Here is a 17,065-nt window from a genome sequence, read left to right on the forward strand (position 1 = left end):
AATTATATAAACACCAATTACACTTTGTTATTGATTATATATATATTGATATGGATGCATTATATTCATCACAATGTATTGTATTAGAAAACAGTGTTTTCACATAGGAACCTTATTTTGCGGGTGGTGGTGTTACCTTGGGGACAATTTTCAGTTCGTACCTAAAAATCAAAATAGCTATCCAGCTAGCTTGGGAGCACAATCTCAAACTCAACGGACAACTGAACATTTTTGCGATAAAGATACATTTATTACAATACAATAGTATTTTGCGTCAAGTTTCAACAGTTTGACAAATTACGCAGAAAGTTTAAAATCTACAATGGCGTCGCCCATGGAAATGACAGAGTTGTACGACAACGCTTTGCTTGGAATCTTGCAGCATGTTGGAAACATCCAGAATTTCCTTCAGGTCTACTTCGGCTTCCTGTACCGCAAGACAGACTTTTACCGTCTGCTGTCAACCCCCAACGACCGTATGGGCTTTCCTCCAGGGGTGGCCGAGAAAATGGTCCTGAAGGTAGCACATGTAGCTTACTTACTACTGTAGCTAGCTGTAGCTGTGTTAGCCGATTAGGCTAGCCATTTTGCCCCCTAGAATGTACGGAAGTTAGTTGGTACCATGGTGCTCAATAGAACTAATTGGAGCTGGCAGGGTGAAAATGCCGTATAACAAGGCCTGTTTTTTCGTGATTACTTCAAAACTACAGCAACCAGCTGTGCAATCTGGTTTCCGAGCCGGTCACGGGTGCACCTCAGCCACGCTGAAGGTATTAAACGATATCATAACCGCCATCGATAAAAGACAATACTGTGCAGCCGTCTTCATCGACCTGGCCAAAGCTTTCGATTCTTATCGGCAGACTCAGTAGCCTCGGTTTTTCTAATGACTGCCTTGCCTGGTTCACCAATTACTTTGCAGACAGAGTTCAGTGTGTCAAATCGGAGGGCATGCTGTCCGGTCCTCTGGCAGTCTCTATGGGGGTGCCACAGGGTTCAATTCTCAGGCCGACTCTTTTCTCTGTATATATCAATGATGTTGTTCTTGCTGCGCGCGATTCCCTGATCCACCTCTACGCAGACACCATTCTGTATACTTCCGGCCCGTCCTTGGACACTGTGCTATCTAACCTCCAAATGAGCTTCAATGCCATACAACTCTCCTTCCGTGGCCTCCAACTGCTCTTAAACGCTAGTAAAACCAAATGCATGCTCTTCAACCGTTCGCTGCCTGCACCTGCACGCCCGACTAGCATCACCACCCTGGATGGTTCCGACCTAGAATATGTGGACATCTATAAGTACCTAGGTATCTGGCTAGACTGTAAACTCTCCTTCCAGACTCGTATCAAACATCTCCAATCTAAAATCAAATCTAGAGTCGGCTTTCTATTCCGCAGCAAAGCCTCCTTCACTCACGCCGCCAAACTTACCCTAGTAAAACTGCCTATCCTACCGATCCTCGACTTCGGCGATGTCATCTCCAAAATAGCTTCCAATACTCTACTCAGCAAACTGGATGCAGTCTATCACACTGCCATCCGTTTTGTTACTAAAGCACCTTATACCACCCACCACTGCGACCTGTATGCTCTAGTCAGCTGGCCCTCGCTACATATTCGTCGCCAGACCCACTGGCTCCAGGTCATCTACAAGTCCATTTTAGGTAAAACTCCGCCTTATCTCAGTTCACTGGTCACGATGGCAACACCCACCCGTAGTACGCGCGCCAGCAGGTGTATCTCACTGATCATCCCTAAAGCCAACACCTCATTTGGCCGCCTTTTGTTCTAGTTCTCTGCTGCTTGTGACTGGAACTAATTGCAAAAATCGCTGAAGTTGGAGACTTTTATCTCCCTCACCAACTTCAAACATCTGCTATCTGAGCAGCTAACCGATCGCTGCAGCTGTACATAGTCCATCGGTAAATAGCCCACCCAATTTACCTACCTCATCCCCATACTGTTTATATTTATTTACTTTTCTGCTCTTTTGCACACCAGTATCTCTACCTGTACATGACCATCTGATCATTTATCACTCCAGTGTTAATCTGCAAAATTGTAATTATTCGCCTACCTCCTCATGCCTTTTGCACACAATGTATATAGACCCTTTTTTTCTTTTTTTTCCTATTGTGTTATTGACTTGTTAATTGTTTTCTCCATGTGTAACTCTGTGTTGCTGTCTGTTCCCACTGCTATGCTTTATCTTGGCCAGGTCGCAGTTGTAAATGAGAACTTGTTCTCAACTAGCCTACCTGGTTAAATAAAGGTGAAATAAAAAAATATGGTAATATTATGAAACTGGGCTCCACTGCGGATACAATGATCTAGTTTTTATCAGTAAAAAAAGCATTGCTAAAAATGTAATGTGTCCATCCTATCCATAGACCTCTGCTCAATATAGACGTAATTTTTAAACGTACACTCAGTAGTATGACATCAGCATAAACAACGGGTCGATTTATCAACAGATGGTGCTTTCAAGACAACAGGGAACTCTGAAAAAACGAGGTAAAAATCATGACGTGATCTTCAGGTCAGAACTTTAGAAAGATGCCTGAGTTTCCGACTAGGAATTCTGAGTCAAGTGGACTTGAACAAGGGCCTGCTCCAGGAATAAGCAACCGCGCTTATTGAACTTAGTCTTGATCTCAACTTACTGTTGAGAATTAGAATAGTAGAATTCATAAGGTGCAAGTTTGAATTTTGGTTGTGTATCAACAATTTTTCTCATTATGTCGGTCACTTTGTCACTCTATTAGCCATGTCAGCTAAACATTTTTAGATTGGTAAATTAGTCTAGCCAGCTATCTAAACTTCTAGTAATCATTGCCAAATACCGACCTGTCACGCAGGGCATGTGCCCAGGGCCCTGACCTCCAGGGGGACCCATTGATTTTGTTAGTCACTCTCACTCAGGTATCATTATCATGGCATGGTAAAATGTGTAGAATTGCGGGAAATTAGTTAGGGGTGTGGGCCCTGGAGGTCAGGCGCACTGCGTGACCGGATGGTTTTTGGGTATGATTGCTACAGTTGTTTTGAATGTGGCATATGACCCACCCTTAATGTAGTTGGATGTATCCGTTTTTCAGGGATTCAGCAGATGTGGGAACTCTGCTCATGCATTTTCTTTTACGCCTGCTATGACAGGTTAACAGTGACCTAATCTGTCAACCATTGTTGGCATCTCTCCTTTCGTCTAAACACGTATGGGAAGAGATGTTAGGCTGATTTGGTTATAAGTTGTGATGTCGTCCCCTTTTCTATGATGATGCCATCTAGCAGACTACCTTTGAGGTGCACAAAAAGTGATTATTGGGTTGATTATGGACTTAGCTCGTCATGCCTATGTTATTCTCCACAGTCCTTCCGTCTGTTTGAGCATGTGGCTGAGCAGGACAGAGAGAGGCAACAGAGGGAGCTGCAGCAGAGACAGGAGGCCAGGATGGTGCCCCCCGCGGTGCAGGAGCTGGAGTTGCAGGCCACTGAGCAGCCAGAGGAGCCGAGGGGGGAGAAGACAGAGCCTGATGCCCAGAGAGAGAGCTCTGACTCAGCTTCTGGAGAGCCCAATGCAGCCTCGTGCACTACCTCCTCCAGTCAAGCCTCTTCCAGCCAAGCTCCAGACTCTATTCCACAGCCCCATTGCAGCAGTGGGGCCCAGCAATCATCACATGGAGACCATGCAGCAGCCTGTTCAGCATCTACAGAGTTAGTATTGTACTGACTCTCTTGGCCATGCCAGTATGACTGGTTCTTTCTCTGAGCTTTTTCAATGCTTTAGAAAATGGTCCACAAAGTTACACAAAACAGGTCCACAACTGTTAAAACCTTTTATAGATGGGACATTTACATATTTGCTGAAATGCTTTACAAATACATGTTGGCAGTTTTGAATTTAGTAGAATCTCCTTAGTGGCAACTCTAAAACCCACTCTAATACCAACCCTTGTATCGAGTGCTTCTTCCACTGTGTGTGTGTGTCAGTGGTCAGGTGGTGCAACAGGCCAGTCCAGATAGTTACAATGGGGCGGTGAGGGACACCTACAGCTGGTCTCAGGACTACACCGACGTTGAGGTCCGGGTCCACGTTCCCAAGACCGTAGTCAAGGGCAGGCAGGTGAACATGGCCACCACAGTGCTCCTCTTTCTACATATTTCAACCTTTTAAAAGCAAATCCTTAATGTTTATAAATGCCTGTTTGAATTATTATGATGTGATGAGTTTTCTGTGGCCAGTTTATTCTCGAGTTTAACATTTCTCCTGGGGTTGTACCATGTAATGTTTGTGAAGTACTCATGCTTTAACTTATCTTTGTGTGTCCATGCCAGGTGTGTGTGAACATGCAGCCGGGCAGTGTGCGTGTGTGTTTGAAGGAGGAGGCAGGAGAGACGGTCCTGATGGAAGGAGAGCTCACACATAAGATCAACACTGAGAACTCACTATGGAGCCTGGAGCCTGGATGTTGTGTGGTGGTGAGTGACACACACACACACACACACACACACCTACACATTTATCTAGACACACTCACTCACTGACACAGCCTTCCTCCCTCTCCCTGTAGTTGTCTCTCAGTAAGAGTGGGGAGGTCTGGTGGAGTGCTGTGTTGAAAGGGGAGAAGGAGATTGATGTGAACCAGATCAACAGAGAGCGCTCCATGGCCACGGTGGATGAGGAGGAGCATGCCGTGCTGGACAGACTCACCTTCGACTACCACCAGAAACTACAGGGCAAGCCCCAGAGCCACGAGATGGTGAGAGCACACACACACACGTAAACACGTAAACACTACCATCAAACTAACCTAAGCCTCATGATGTTGAGAAGGGTATACAGTTGAAATCAGAAGTTTACATGCACTTAGGTTGGAGTCATTAAAACTTGTTTTTCAAACACTCCACAAATTTCTTGTTAACAAACTAGTTTTGGCAAGTCGGTTAGGACATCTACTTGGTGCATGACACAAGATTATTTCACTTATAATTCACTGTATCACAATTCCAGTGGGTCAGAAGTTTACATACACTAAATTGACTGTGCTTTTAAACAGCTTGGAAAATTCCAGAAAATGATGTCATGGCTTTAGAAGCTTCTGATAGGCTAATTGACATCATTTGAGTCAATTGGAGGTGTACCTGTGGATGTATTTCAAGGCCTATCTTCAAACCCAGTGCCTCTTTGCTTGACATCATGGGAAAATCTAAAGAAATCAGCCAAGACATCAGGAAAAAAAATTGTAGACCTCCACAAGTCCGCTTCGTCTTTGGGAGCAATTTCCAAATGCCTGAAGGTACCACGTTCACCTGTACAAACAAACGTTCTGTCTCCTAGAGATAAACGCACTTTTGTGTGAAAAGTGCAAATCAATCCCAGAACAACAGCAAAGGACCTTGTGAAGATGCTGGAGGAAACAGGTACAAACGTATCTATATCCACAGTAAAACGAGTCCTATATCGACATAACCTGAAAGACTGCTCAGCAAGCAAGGAAGAAGCCACGGCTCCAAAACCGACATAAAAAGACAGTCTACGGTTTGCAACTGCACATGGGGACAAAGATCATACTTTTTGGAGAAATGTCCTCTGGTCTGGTGAAACAAAAATGGAACTGTTTGGCCATAATCACCATCGTTATGTTTGGAGGAAAAAGGGTGAGGCTTGCAAGCGAAGAACACCACCCCAACCGTGAAGCACGGGGGTGGCAGCATCATGTTGTGGGGGTGCTTTTCTGCAGGAGGTACTGGTGCACTTCACAAAATAGATGGCATCACGAGGAAGGAAAATTATGTGGATTTATTGAAGCAACATCTCAAGACATCAGTCAGGAAGTTAAAGCTTGGTTGCAAATGGGTTTTCCAAATGGACAATGACCCAAAGCATACATCCAAAATGGCTTAAGGACAACAAAGTCAAGGTATTGGAGTGGCCATTACAAAGCCGTGACTTCAATCCTATAGAAAATTTGTGGGCAGAACTGAAAATGTGTGTGTGAGCAAGGAGGCCTACAAACTTGACTCAGTTACACCAGCTCTGTCATGAGGAATGGGCCAAAATTCACCCAACTTATTGTGGGAAGCCCAGGTTAAACAATTTAAAGGCAATGCTACCGAATACTAATTGAGTGTGTGAACTTCTGACCCACTGGGAATGTGATGAAAGAAATGAAAGCTGAAATAAATCATTCTCTCTACTATTATTCTGAAATTTCACATTCTTAAAATATAGTGGTGATCCTAACTGACCTAAAACAGGGTATTTACTAGGATTAAATGTCAGGAATTGTGCAAACTGAGTTCAAATGTATGTAAACTTCCGACTTCAACTTTAGGGACATGTGGAGGAATTTGTGGCTGGACTATGTTGAGTCCAATTGTGCAGCTCTGTATTTGTATTGTATGTACAGTGCATTCTGAAAGTATTCCGACCCTTTGACCTTTTCCACATTTTGTTATGTTACAGCCTTGTTCTAAAATTGATTAAATTGTTTTTTCCCCTCATCAATCTACACACAATATTTCTGCAGCATTGAAGGTCCCTAAGAACACAGTGGCCTCCATAATTCTTAAATGGAAGATGTTTGGAAGCACCAAGACTCTTCCTAGAGTTGGCCACCTGGCCAAACTGAGCAAATGGTTGAAAAGAGCCCTGGTCAGGGAGATGACCAAGAACCTGATGGTCACTCTGACAGAGCTCCAGAGTTCCTCTGTGGCGATCGAGAAGCCTTCGAGAAGGACAATGATCTATACAGCACTCCACCAATCAGGGCTTTATGGTAATGGCCAGACAGAAGCCACTCCTCAGTGAAAGTCATATGACAGCCCGCTTGGAGTTTGCCAAAAGGCACCCGAAGGACTCTCAGACCATGAGAAACAAGATATTCTGGTCTGGGAAACCAAGATGTAATTATTTAGCTGGAATGCCAAGTGTCACGTCTGGAGGAAACCTGGCACCATCCCTATGGTGAAGAATGATGGTGGCAGCATCATGCTGCGGGGATGTTTTTGAACTGCAGCAACTGGGAGAGTAGTTAGGATCAAGGCAAAGATGAATGGAGAAAAGTACAGAGAGATCCTTGATGAAAACCTGCTCCAGAGCTCTCAGGACCTCAGACTGGGGTGAAGGTTCACCTTCCAACAGGACAATGGCCCTAAGCACACAGCCAAGACAACGCAGGAGTGGCTTTGGGACAAGTCTCTGAATGTCCTTGAGTGGCCCAGCCAGAGCTCTGCCTTGAACCCGATCGAACATCTCTGGAGAGAACTGAAAACAGCTGTTCAGCAACGCTCCCCCTCCAACCTGACAGAGCTTGAGAGGATCTGCAGAGAAAAATGGGAGAAACTACCCATATACAGGTGTGCCAAGCTTGTAGCATCATACCCAAGAAGACTTGATGCTGTAATCGCTGCCAAAGGTGCTTCAATAAAGTACTGAGTAAAGGGTCTCAATACTTATGTGAATGTATTTTTTCAGTTTTTCATGTAGATTGATGAGGGTGGATAACGATTTAATCAATTTTAGAATAAGGTTGTAACATAGCAAAATGTGGAACAAGTCAAGGGGTCTGAAAACTTTCCGAATGCACTGTATGAATGTGGGCATTCCATTCTCACAAGTTCTCTCTCTCTCTCCTCATGTAGAAGGTGCATGACATGCTGAAGAAGGGGTGGGATGCTGAGGGCTCTCCCTTTAAAGGACAACAGTTTGATCCCTCCATGTTCGACATCCCCTCCAGCGCGGTACAGATGTGAACACACAATCTTGGGGATTGGGGTTGAGAGACTGAGGAGGGTTAGCAGATTTATCAGTAGAAACTGCCTGGTATTTTAAGATTTTTCTTTCTTTTTCTGAGTGATCATTGAATAGGAGGGAGATGAGCTTTGTTACTGTGTTCTGACTGATGTGACATACCCAGGTTGTGTTCATTAGGGACCAAACAGAAGAAAAAATACAAACTGTGAGGAACTTCCTGCACTCCCTGAATGCCCATTTACGCTTTCCATTGCAAAATGTTTTTTAAACCCTTTCCATTTTGGGCCCTAATGAACATGACCCTGAACATACCTGTTTAAATGTCTGTTTTCCCACTGAACACACCTGGACCTAGGAGATAGCTGTACAGACACAGGTCTAGGATCAGATGACCCTCTCCATATCCTAACCTTCACCATTGAAGTGGAGGGGCAACTTCCAGGTCCAGATGTCTGTGGTGTTTTACATGTAGTTGACTGATATTGTTTGGCTAAATACCTCCCTGCCATTTTACTGAGGTGTGTCAGTACTGTGTGCCTGAAATAAATGAAGTTAAATAAAACCTGCACTGATGTGTCTGTGTGGGCTGTGGGCTGTGGAGCGGCATTAACCTATGCGTCCTTGCCATAGAGATGCAAAGAGTTCTCAACATTGTATCTGCCATTATGGCGTCTGCGGCAGAATGGGAAGTGCCATTTTTGTTGTGTTTATTAGGAATCCCTTTTCCATCCTGCAAAGGCAGCAGCTTCTATTCCTGGGGTCTAAACACACCAAAGCACCCACATTGAGGCAATATCCACTTTCAAGTAGTCTATTTTCTTTTGATTTTTGGAGAAAAGTGTAAAGATAATATTGTTGATTTACCACCACTTGCAGTGCTGGAGTCTTGAACCAAATCTGGTAATTTATTTATTGTGGCCATTAGATGGCGATGATATAGCTGAAATACATTTATAAACTAGACAAAAACATTTGAAGAAGTCTAGTTTAAAATGGTGAAAGCCCTCAATGGCAATGTCCATGCTAAATGGGTTACTGCTAAGGAGAGATCTCTATATGTCTCTGGGTCCCTGTAGATCTACAGAGGTGCCTGGTGACAGACCTGACATTTAACAGTAGTGTCAAAGGAGGGTGCTATAAAAAGATCTCTGATTCTCCTGAGTGCAGTATAATATTCCTTCTTGGTCTGAGAAGGGCAGTATCAGACGAATAAGATAAAATATGGATATCAGAACTAATATATCTACAGCTGGTCAGATGCTCAGCATAGACACATAGACATAGACACCGACAGCCCGTTCTTTAAAGATTAATACAATCACAGACCGTTCTTTAGTGATGAATAGTCACAGATAGTTCTTTAAAGATTAATACAGTCACAGTTATTTAGAGATGAATAGTCACAGATCGTTCTTTAAAGATTAATACAGTCACAGACAGTTCTTTAAAGATTAATACAGTCACAGACAGTTCTTTTTAAGATTAATACAGTCACAACACAGGAGGTTGGCAGCACCTTACTTGTGGAGAATGTGCTCCTGGTAATGGCTGGAATGGAATTAGTGGAATGGTACAATGATACATTAAACACATGGTGTAATACCATTCCATTCACTTAGTTTCAGACATTATTATGAGCTGTCCTCCCCCAAGCAGCCTCCACTGAGTCACAGATATTTCTTCAAATATCAATACAGCCACAGAGAGTTCTTTATAGATCCATACAGTCACAGACAATTCTTTATAGATCCATACAGTCCCAGACAATTCTTTATAGATCCATACAGTCACAGACAATTCTTTATAGATCCATACAGTCACAGACAATTCTTTATAGATCCATACAGTCCCAGACAATTCTTTATAGATCCATACATTTACATTACATTTTACATTTAAGTCATTTAGCAGACGCTCTTATCCAGAGCGACTTACAAATTGGTGCATACAGTCACAGACAATTTGTTAAAGATGAATACAGTCACAGACAATTCTTTAAAGATGAATACAGTCACAGACAATTCTTTAAAGATGAATACAGTCACAGACAATTCTTTAAAGGTGAATACAGTCACAGACAATTTGTTAAAGATGAATACAGTCACAGACAATTCTTTAAAGATGAATACAGTCACAGACAATTCTTTAAAGATGAATACAGTCACAGACAATTCTTTAAAGATGAATACAGTCACAGACAATTCTTTAAAGGTGAATACAGTCACAGACAATTCTTTAAAGATGAATACAGTCACAGACAATTCTTTAAAGGTGAATACAGTCACAGACAATTCTTTAAAGATGAATACAGTCACAGACAATTCTTTAAAGATGAATACAGTCACAGACAATTTGTTAAAGATGAATACAGTCACAGACAATTCTTTAAAGGTGAATACAGTCACAGACAATTCTTTAAAGATTAATACAGTCACAGACAATTCTTTATAGATCCATACAGTCACAGACAATTATTTAAAGATTAATACAGTCACAGACAATTCTGTAAAGATTAATACAGTCACAGACAATTCTTTAAAGATTAATACAGTCACAGACAATTCTTTAAAGATGAATACAGTCACAGACAATTCTTTATAGATCCATACAGTCACAGACAATTCTTTAAAGATTAATACAGTGTACAGACAATTCTTTAAAGATTAATACAGTCACAGACACATCTTTAAATATGAATACAGTCACAGACAATTATTTAAAGATGAATACAGTCACAGACAATTCTTTAAAGATTGATACAGTCACAGACAATTCTTTAAAGAGGAATACAGTCACAGACAATTCTTTATAGATCCATACAGTCACAGACAATTATTTAAAGATTAATACAGTCACAGACAATTCTTTAAAGATTAATACAGTCACAGACACATCTTTAAAGATTAATACAGTCACAGACAATTCTTTAAAGATGAATACAGTCACAGACAATTCTTTAAAGATGAATACAGTCACATACAATTATTTATATATCCATACAGTCACAGACAATTATTTAAAGATGAATACAGTCACAGACAATTCTTTATATATCCATACAGTCACAGACAATTATTAAAAAATTAATACAGTCACAGCCAATTCTTTAAAGATTAATACAGTCACAGACACATCTTTAAAGATGAATACAGTCACAGACAATTCTTTAAAGATGAATACAGACACAGATCATTCTTTAAAGATGAATACAGTCACATACAATTCTTTGAAGATCAAAATGATTGTTTTTCTCAGGTCTGAAGTGTAGAAGCTTTGCTCCTAAGAATAGAGTTATTCGTGATATCAGTGCAGAAGAACAATCCAAGAATAGAGACAATAGCAGTAGCAGCCTATGACTCCATATCTCTCTTCCATGCCAGGTCAGTTCAAATCAAATCAAATCAAATCAAATTTATTTATATAGCCCTTCGTACATCAGCTGATATCTCAAAGTGCTGTACAGAAACCCAGCCTAAAACCCCAAACAGCAAACAATGCAGGTGTAAAAGCACGGTGGCTAGGAAAAACTCCCTAGAAAGGCCAAAACCTAGGAAGAAACCTAGAGAGGAACCGGGCTATGTGGGGTGGCCAGTCCTCTTCTGGCTGTGCCGGGTAGAGATTATAACAGAACATGACCAAGATGTTCAAATGTTCATAAATGACCAGCATGGTCAAATAATAATAAGGCAGAACAGTTGAAACTGGAGCAGCAGCACAGTCAGGTGGACTGGGGACAGCAAGGAGCCATCATGTCAGGTAGTCCTGGGGCACGGTCCTAGGGCTCAGGTCCTCCGAGAGAGAGAAAGAAAGAGAGAATTAGAGAGAGCATATGTGGGGTGGCCAGTCCTCTTCTGGCTGTGCCGGGTGGAGATTATAACAGAACGTGGCCAAGATGTTCAAATGTTCATAAATGACCAGCATGGTTGAATAATAGTAAGGCAGAACAGTTGAAACTGGAGCAGGAGCATGGCCAGGTGGACTGGGGACAGCAAGGAGTCCTCATGTCAGGTAGTCCTGGGACATGGTCCTAGGGCCCAGGCCAGTTGAAACTGGAGCAGCAGCATGGCCAGGTGGACTGGGGACAGCAAGGAGTCATCATGTCAGGTAGTCCTGGGGCATGGTTCTAGGGCTCAGGTCCTCCGAGAGAGAGAAAGAAAGAGAGAAGGAGAGAATTAGAGAACGCACACTTAGATTTACACAGGACACCGAATAGGACAGGAGAAGTACTCCAGATAAACAAACTGACCCTAGCCCCCCGACACAAACTACTGCAGCATAAATACTGGAGGCTGAGACAGGAGGGGTCAGGAGACACTGTGGCCCCATCCGAGGACACCCCCGGACAGGGCCAAACAGGAAGGATATAACCCCACCCACTTTGCCAAAGCACAGCCCCCACACCACTAGAGGGAAATCTTCAACCACCAACTTACCATCCTGAGACAAGGCCGAGTATAGCCCACAAAGATCTCCGACACGGTACAACCCAAGGGGGGGGGGGGGGAACCCAGACAGGCCGACCACAACAGTGAATCAACCCACCCAGGTGACGCATCCCCCCCAGGGACGGCACGAGAGAGCCCCAGCAAGCCAGTGACTCAGCCCCCGTAACAGGGTTAGAGGCAGAGAATCCCAGTGGAAAAAGGGGAACCGGCCAGGCAGAGACAGCAAGGGCGGTTCGTTGCTCCAGAGCCTTTCCGTTCACCTTCCCACTCCTGGGCCAGACTACACTCAATCATATGACCCACTGAAGAGATGAGTCTTCAGTAAAGACTTAAAGGTTGAGACCGAGTTTGCGTCTCTGACATGGGTAGGCAGACCGTTCCATAAAAATGGAGCTCTATAGGAGAAAGCCCTGCCTCCAGCTGTTTGCTTAGAAATTCTAGGGACAATTAGGAGGCCTGCGTCTTGTGACCGTAGCGTACGTATAGGTATGTACGGCAGGACCAAATCAGAGAGGTAGGTAGGAGCAAGCCCATGTAATGCTTTGTAGGTTAGCAGTAAAACCTTGAAATCAGCCCTTGCTTTGACAGGAAGCCAGTGTAGAGAGGCTAGCACTGGAGTAATATGATCAATTTTTTTTTTTTGGTTCTAGTCAGGATTCTAGCAGCCGTATTTAGCACTAACTGAAGTTTATTTAGTGCTTTATCCGGGTAGCCGGAAAATAGAGCATTGCAGTAGTCTAACCTAGAAGTGACAAAAGCATGGATTAATTTTTCTGCATCATTTTTGGACAGAAAGTTTCTGATTTTTGCAATGTTACGTAGATGGAAAAAAGCTGTCCTCGAAATGGTCTTGATATGTTCTTCAAAAGAGAGATCAGGGTCCAGAGTAACGCCGAGGTCCTTCACAGTTTTATTTGAGACGACTGTACAACCATTAAGATTAATTGTCAGATTCAACAGAAGATCTCTTTGTTTCTTGGGACCTAGAACAAGCATCTCTGTTTTGTCCGAGTTTAATAGTAGAAAGTTTGCAGCCATCCACTTCCTTATGTCTGAAACACATGCTTTAGCGAGGGCAATTTTGGTGCTTCACCATGTTTCATTGAAATGTACAGCTGTGTGTCATCCGCATAGCAGTGAAAGTTTACATTATGTTTTCGAATAACATCCCCAAGAGGTAAAATATATAGTGAAAACAATAGTGGTCCTAAAACAGAACCTTGAGGAACACCGAAATGTACAGTTGATTTGTCAGAGGACAAACCATTCACAGAGACAAACTGATATCTTTCCGACAGATAAGACCTAAACCAGGCCAGAACATGTCCGTGTAGACCAATTTGGGTTTCCAATCTCTCCAAAAGAATGTGGTGATCGATGGTATCAAAAGCAGCACTAAGGTCTAGGAGCACGAGGACAGATGCAGAGCCTCGGTCCGATGCCATCAAAATGTCATTTACCACCTTCACAAGTGCCGTCTCAGTGCTATGATGGGGTCTAAAACCAGACTGAAGCATTTCGTATACATTGTTTGTCTTCAGGAAGGCAGTGAGTTGCTGCGCAACAGCCTTCTCTAAAATCTTTGAGAGGAATGGAAGATTCGATATAGGCCGATAGTTTTTTATATTTTCTGGGTCAAGGTTACATCCAGGTCAGTTACACTGGTGCTTTAAGTTGCCCAGTTCTTCAAGTGGACTGAAATTGTATATTTAGGAGTTTTTATTCGTCATGCGTTAGAGTCAATTCTATCTTACAAGAGTGGCCAGTTATCGCAGGAAACATTTTGCGGTACTGCGTTGAGCACCGGCCCACCTCAAGCACTGATGTTGCCTACCATGGACCAAACTTTGATTTGAATTGGTATGTCGGGTCATTGAAAAAATACGATAATCAAAGTATAACAGTTTACAGTTTATTTACCTGTCTAACAGTTTCAACACACTAAAACATAGTCCATTTTATTTGGGTAGACCTAAAAAAAATACCTCCATCAATTGTATTGCCTTTAGGCTATAGGTGTTCCAGATGCTACACATGATTGGTGATGATGCCAAAGCCTGTAAAGAACATATCTGATTCTGATGTGCCAGGTGTTGTCGAGCCGTTGCAATTCCCCCTGGTGGTGGGAAAATGATGTGTTGAATTTACAGCGCGCTCGCTGGTGCAGAAACGGAGTGAACGGCGATTGAACGACACACGTTCAGAGAGAGAGAGAGAAGCACCACTGCCTCTCCTCCACTCGAATAGCCTACATATCTTGAGGCCTGGTTCCTAGTGCTCTCTGGACAGAAAACGCATTACACCGCGGCATTTTTTTTCATAGAATAACTAGGCTACTATACGGATACATCCAATATAAATTCACTTGAAGACGGATTTATTTTGGGCGCACAAACCCCGCGAATAAACGGAAGATGGCAGTGACTACCTGTACACGTTTTACGGACGATTTCCAACTATATGAAGAACTCGGAAAGTAAGGCGTTTCTGCATTATTGCTTTATGGTGGCACCATCATTGTATCCTCATCCTGTTATTCTATGGTTGATTTGCATAGTTGCATGTCTGCAGATGTGTATGGGTTGTTGGAGCGGCAGCGCAGCGGAATGGGGTCAGAGCTAATCTCTGATGATCTGTTACGTTCGCAGCAACACAGCTAAACAAAACGCACGTTTTCACTCTGTTTTGAAGTGCAGCCTCGACATGACAATACAATATATAAACTTGAATATTAAAGACAGGCTAGCCTACATTTGATCTGCTTGCTGCATAGTCTGCAATAACAGCATCAGTGGGGACTGGGGACATGATGTAACAGTCTGAAGAGAGAGGAAGTGTGCCAATTTGAGCTGTCAGAGATCAGAGCAGCATGGGATGTTTTGTCATTTGGGTCTTGAAAGAGGATGAAAAGATAGGTGTGTGTGTGTGTGACTGTGTGTGTGTGACTGTGTATGAGAGAGGGGGTGAGAGAGAGAGAGGGTGTGAGAGAGGGGTGAGAGAGAGAGAGAGAGAGAGAGAGAGAGAGAGAGAGAGAGAGAGAGAGAGAGAGAGAGAGAGAGAGAGAGAGAAATTCTACCACATAGCAGTATAGGTGTGTCAGGCTGTGCTGGATGGGACTGGGTAGGGGGGAGTATTCTCCTCATTCTCTGTCAGGAGGAGAAACATATTTTATAGATCAGAATACATCCTTATGCAAACAGAACTGTAGAGATGGTACCATTATTGAATCCAAACATTTGCTGCACATATTACCATAAAGTGTAGTCCCTAATACTAGGAGTTCTAGGAGTTCTATACTAAGAGGTCTGGACCTTTATGGCACAGCGTGTAGTTCATTTGTATATGTAACTGCAGGTTCACTGGCGTGCGTGTGTGTTCTGGCCTGTGTGATTAGCCAGAGACAATCGCCATGCTGTGTGTGTTCTGGCCTGTGTGATTAGCCAGAGACAATCGCCATGCTGTGTGTGTTCTGGCCTGTGTGATTAGCCAGAGACAATCACCAGGCTGTGTGTGTTCTGGCCTGTGTGATTAGCCAGAGACAATCACCATGCTGTGTGTGTTCTGGCCTGTGTGATTAGCCAGAGACAATCGCCATGCTGTGTGTGTTCTGGCCTATGTGATTAGCCAGAGACAATCGCCATGCTGTGTGTGTTCTGGCCTGTGTGATTAGCCAGAGACAATCGCCATGCTGTGTGTGTTTGGCCTGTGTGATTAGCCAGAGACAATCGCCATGCTGTGTGTGTTTTGGCCTGTGTGATTAGCTAGAGACAATCGCCATGCTGTGGTGGCAGAAGACCATTTCGAGGACAGCTTTTTTCCATCTACGAACATTGAAAAATCAAAACTTTCTGTCCAAAAATGATGCAGAAAAATTAATCCATGCTTTTGTCACTTCTAGGTTAGACTGCAATGCCTGTACCCGGATAAAGCACTAAATAAACTTCAGTTAGTGCTAAATACGGCTGCTAGAATCCTGAGAACAAAAAATTTGATCATATTACTCCAGTGCTAGCCTCTCTACACTGGCTTCCTGTCAAAGCAAGGGCTGATTTCAAGGTTTTACTGCTAACCTACAAAGCATTACATGGGCTTGCTCCTACCTACCTCTCTGATTTGGTCCTGCCGTACATACCTATACGTACGCTACGGTCACAAGACGCAGGCCTCCTAATTGTCCCTAGAATTTCTAAGCAAACAGCTGGAGGCAGGGCTTTCTCCTATAGAGCTCCATTTTTATGGAACGGTCTGTCAGTGGTCTCAACCTTTAAGTCTTTACTGAAGACTCATCTCTTCAGTGGGTCATATGATTGAGTGTATTAAGGTGAACGGAAAGGCTCTGGACAATGTCTCTGCCTGGCCGGTTCCCCTTTTTCCACTGCTGTGTGTTCTGGTCCCTGGGGGGTGCGTCACCTGGGTGGGTTGATTCACTGTTGTGGTCGGCCTGTCTGGGTTTCCCCCCTTTGGGTTGTACCGTGTCGGAGATCTTTGTGGGCTATACTCGGCCTTGTCTCAGGATGGTAAGTTGGTGGTTGTAGATTTCCCTCTAGTGGTGTGGGGGCTGTGCTTTGGCAAAGTGGGTGGGGTTATATCCTTCCTGTTTGGCCCTGTCCGGGGGTGTCCTCGGATGGGGCCACAGTGTGACCCCTCCTGTCTCAGCCTCCAGTATTTATGCTGGTAGTTTATGTGTCCTAGGGTGTGTTTATCTGGAGCCTCCTGTCCTATTCGGTGTCCTGTGTAAATCTAAGTGTGCGTTCTCTACAGGACCTGAGCCCTAGAACCATGCCCCAGGACTGACATGATGACTCCTTGCTTCCCCAGTCCACCTGGCCATGCTGCTGCTCCAGTTTCAACTGGCCTGGGCC

The 17,065-nt window shown here is 43.6% G+C and overlaps 2 protein-coding genes across 14 annotated transcripts in view; both read left to right on the plus strand.

Annotated features, from left to right (window-relative positions):
• Positions 1 to 143: 143 nt before the first annotated feature.
• Positions 144 to 8,326, plus strand: nudcd3 (NudC domain containing 3). Its single transcript, XM_046290281.1, has 6 exons — positions 144 to 520; positions 3,373 to 3,716; positions 3,993 to 4,125; positions 4,338 to 4,481; positions 4,574 to 4,762; positions 7,647 to 8,326. The coding sequence occupies exons 1-6, from the start codon at positions 323 to 325 to the stop codon at positions 7,755 to 7,757; spliced, it is 1,119 nt and encodes a 372-aa protein (XP_046146237.1). The 5' UTR covers positions 144 to 322; the 3' UTR covers positions 7,758 to 8,326.
• A 6,050-nt stretch (positions 8,327 to 14,376) lies between these two features.
• The window catches only part of LOC123989345 (calcium/calmodulin-dependent protein kinase type II subunit beta), a 93,145-nt gene continuing 90,456 nt past the window's right edge, over positions 14,377 to 17,065 (plus strand). For all 13 annotated transcript variants that reach the window (XM_046290289.1, XM_046290283.1, XM_046290285.1 and 10 more), the window contains exon 1: positions 14,377 to 14,679. In XM_046290289.1, the coding sequence (XP_046146245.1) occupies positions 14,618 to 14,679 (62 nt within the window). In that variant the 5' untranslated portion in view covers positions 14,377 to 14,617. The remainder of the gene's footprint in view (positions 14,680 to 17,065) is intronic.

Source organism: Oncorhynchus gorbuscha, linkage group LG11 (genome assembly GCF_021184085.1).
Source record: "Oncorhynchus gorbuscha isolate QuinsamMale2020 ecotype Even-year linkage group LG11, OgorEven_v1.0, whole genome shotgun sequence".
Classification (NCBI taxonomy): Eukaryota; Metazoa; Chordata; class Actinopteri; order Salmoniformes; family Salmonidae; genus Oncorhynchus; species Oncorhynchus gorbuscha.